General features: G+C 62.1%; 1 protein-coding gene across 1 annotated transcript; it reads right to left on the reverse strand.

The window, feature by feature from the left end:
- Positions 1–341: 341 nt before the first annotated feature.
- On the reverse strand, positions 342–2,872 carry LOC119321045 (subtilisin-like protease SBT3). Its single transcript, XM_037594895.1, has one exon. The coding sequence runs from the start codon at positions 2,870–2,872 to the stop codon at positions 566–568; it is 2,307 nt and encodes a 768-aa protein (XP_037450792.1). The 3' UTR covers positions 342–565.
- Positions 2,873–3,083: the final 211 nt, after the last annotated feature.

Raw genomic sequence — 3,083 nt, forward strand, 5'->3', positions numbered from 1 at the left:
CTTTTTTTATGAAGTGTAACTGTGTAAGTATAAATTCACATGTCATGTCAACACTTCACCCACACCAATCGAGTTGGAACGAGCTCTTCTACAACCATATATGTGTTCAGATACTAATTATCAAGTTCGATCGTTCTTGCTACAATGCTCGAAAACTTAAACTTCCGTCAGCCCTGCCTCTGAACACGGCCAAACACCGGTGTAGGATTCAGTTTGGCTTACACCCAGCTCCTCTAGGCTAGGGGCTCACCAAGTGACCATAAACAATGGTCAACACATGTCGCGCAGACTCAACCCGTTCAATGGAAAAGGAAGAAAAGAAAAATGAAGAGCACAAAAGGTAATCGAAGGAACTAATAAGCACAAGCACCTGCTTTTTTTCAAATTGATAAGCACAAGCAACTAGTAGGATGAGATAGCGATAAGTCTGACTAATAAGTTAAACCTCAGTCCACTGTGACTGAGAAATACAAGGCACTAATAGGATTTCTGACTCCTTAAGCCCAAGTCAAACTACATCATCGGAGCGCACATAAGATCAAGTTCACAGCACCGAACGGCGCCGTCACACCACCACGTACGGAAGCCTGACCTGGTGACTGCCGATCAGCTCCGTCCAGAGCACGGCACCGTGCGCCGGCTCTCCTCCGGTGGGCGCGGTCAGCACAATTTCCACCTCGAACGTCGCCTTCTCGCCCGCACCGCCGAACTCCAGCGTCAACGGCGTCACGGCCACGGCCACGTTGCTCGGCGCCGACCACGACGCCTGGTACGTGGCCGCGCCCGCCCCGACGTTGGTCGCCGTCCTGCTGAAGCGCATCCTCCCGGAGGTCGCGTTGGCGCCGAATGTGGCGATGAACGACGGGTAGTTCACGTCGTTGCTGGACGAAGAGGAGCAACTGTACGCCGTGGACGACCGCGTGACCGCCGCGATCTGGGTGACGGTGTAGTTCGCGGCGCAGAGGAGCGCGACGAAGTCCCACGGCCCGGCGTCAAAGACGAGACCCGGGTCCAGAGCAGAGTTGGGGTTGACATGCCCCGAGCCCATGGCCAGCGGGCTTGCCATGCCGTTGCCGTTGCCGGCGTCGGTGATGGGACGAAGCAGATTGTTGACCGCGCTCGCCGTGGTTACCATTGCAGACTTGATCATGGCCGGGCTCCAATCCGGGTGCGCCGCCCGGAGCAGCGCCGCCACGCCGCTGGCGTGCGGGCACGCCATTGAAGTCCCGGACGCGACTTGGAAGTCGCCGACCAAAGCCGTCCTCCCTACGTACGCCAACGGAGCGACGGGTGGCCACGACGCTAGTATACTGTCACCCGGCGCCAATATGTCCGGCTTGAGGACGCCCGCAAAACTCGGCGACGGCCCTCGGGAGGAGTAAAAGGCGACCACCGGCGCCGGTGCTCTGCCGAGGACGGTCTGCTGGAAGTTGATCGTAGCCGTCGGCTGCGAGCTGGAGGTGATATACTTGAGCAGCGCCGGCGCATCCTCTGGGCTAATCGCGATAACCGGCAGCGGATACTCACCCGTCAGGGGTTCGTCCGTCTCGGTCTGCGGGACGAAGATAGCGGCCGTGAGACCGGCCGCGGCGGCAATCTTCATCTGATGGCCCATCGCACCAAGCCCAGTGTCGCGGCAGACGATAATGCTGTTCTTTGTCGCCAGACTTTGAAGCAGAGCTGATGAGGTGCACGCGGACAGCGTATCGTTGTAGACCAGCTTCGCTTCAGAAACCCAAGCATTTGCTGGATACGACGTGACCCCAGCTATTGTGGTGATGCCTTGCTTCGTGTCTCCGTAGGTCACGGTGCCGGCGAACATTTGCCGGTCCACCGTGCCGGCCGCCACCGTGAGGACCCATGGGATCCCATTGTGAAAGGTGGCCAACCCATGGACGCCATCGTTCCCCGCTGACGCTGACACGACGATGCCGCGCTCCATGGCAGCGAACGAGGCAATTGCAACTGGATCCGTGTAGAGCGGCTCGTTGTTGAAGCCCAGGGAGATGGAGACGACATCGACGCCGTCCGCGATCGCCGCGTCCATGGCGGCCAGGACGTCGGCCGTCACGAAGCCGTTGGGCCAGCTGACCTTGTAAGCCGCGATATGGGCACGTGGGGCTGTTCCACGCGCCGTGCCACGCCCGTACCCGAAGAAGGAGGCGCACGGCACAGGGCTGCCCGCGGCCGTGGACGCCGTGTGCGTGCCGTGGCCGTCGTCGTCGCGCGTCGAGTTCATGGAGATGGTGTCGTTGGGGTTCATCGCGACGTAGCCCCGGTTGAAGTAGCGAGCTCCGATGAGCTTCCGGTTGCACGTGGTGGCGGGGAAGGAGACGCCCGGCACGCACGCCCCGCGCCACCGGGAGGGCACGGGCGGCATCCCGTCGTCGTGGAAGCTGCTGCTCTCCGGCCAAACGCCGGTGTCGACCACGCCGATGATGATGCCCTCGCCAAGATTCGCCGCCGGCCACAGCCCGGCGTCGGGGCGGAGGCCGAGGAACCTCTGGGAGTGCGTCGTGTCATGGGCGACGTCCGCGCAGCGGTCAGGGTACGCGGAGACGAACCCCGGCGTATGGCGGAGCGCGCGTAGCTCGGCAGCGGAGAGCGTGGCGGCGAAGCCGTTGAGCGCGTTGGCGTAGGAGTACAGGTGCTCCGGGCGTCCTCGGCCGCGCGGCGACGCGTCCGCCACCGACTCCAGGATGGCCGAGTGCCACGCGTGCGCGTCCTCGGCGAAGTGCGGCGGCACGGCGGACTTGTCCATGTGGACGATGTACGCCGTGCGCGCGCGCTCGCCGGCGGCGTCCGGGGTGGTGGCGAGGGAGCAGAGGACGATGAGGAGGAGGAGGAGGAGGGGCGTGGGAGGTGGCGCCATCTTGACTCTCGAGGACTCCGCTGGACCTGGACTGTTGCAGGGGAGGCCGAGAACGGGGCTAGAGGAGGGAGAAGAGGATCTCCATCAGCCCATCAGAGAGAGAGGGCAACGGGAGGAGAGTGGAGCTAGACCTAGAGGAGGAGAGTGGAGTGGAGCTACACGAAGAGGATGCCATTTGTAGTTCGGATCGACACGCACGGGGTGGTGTGGT

The sequence above is a fragment of the Triticum dicoccoides genome, chromosome 6B (assembly GCF_002162155.2).
Source record: "Triticum dicoccoides isolate Atlit2015 ecotype Zavitan chromosome 6B, WEW_v2.0, whole genome shotgun sequence".
In the NCBI taxonomy this organism is placed as follows: Eukaryota; Viridiplantae; Streptophyta; class Magnoliopsida; order Poales; family Poaceae; genus Triticum; species Triticum dicoccoides.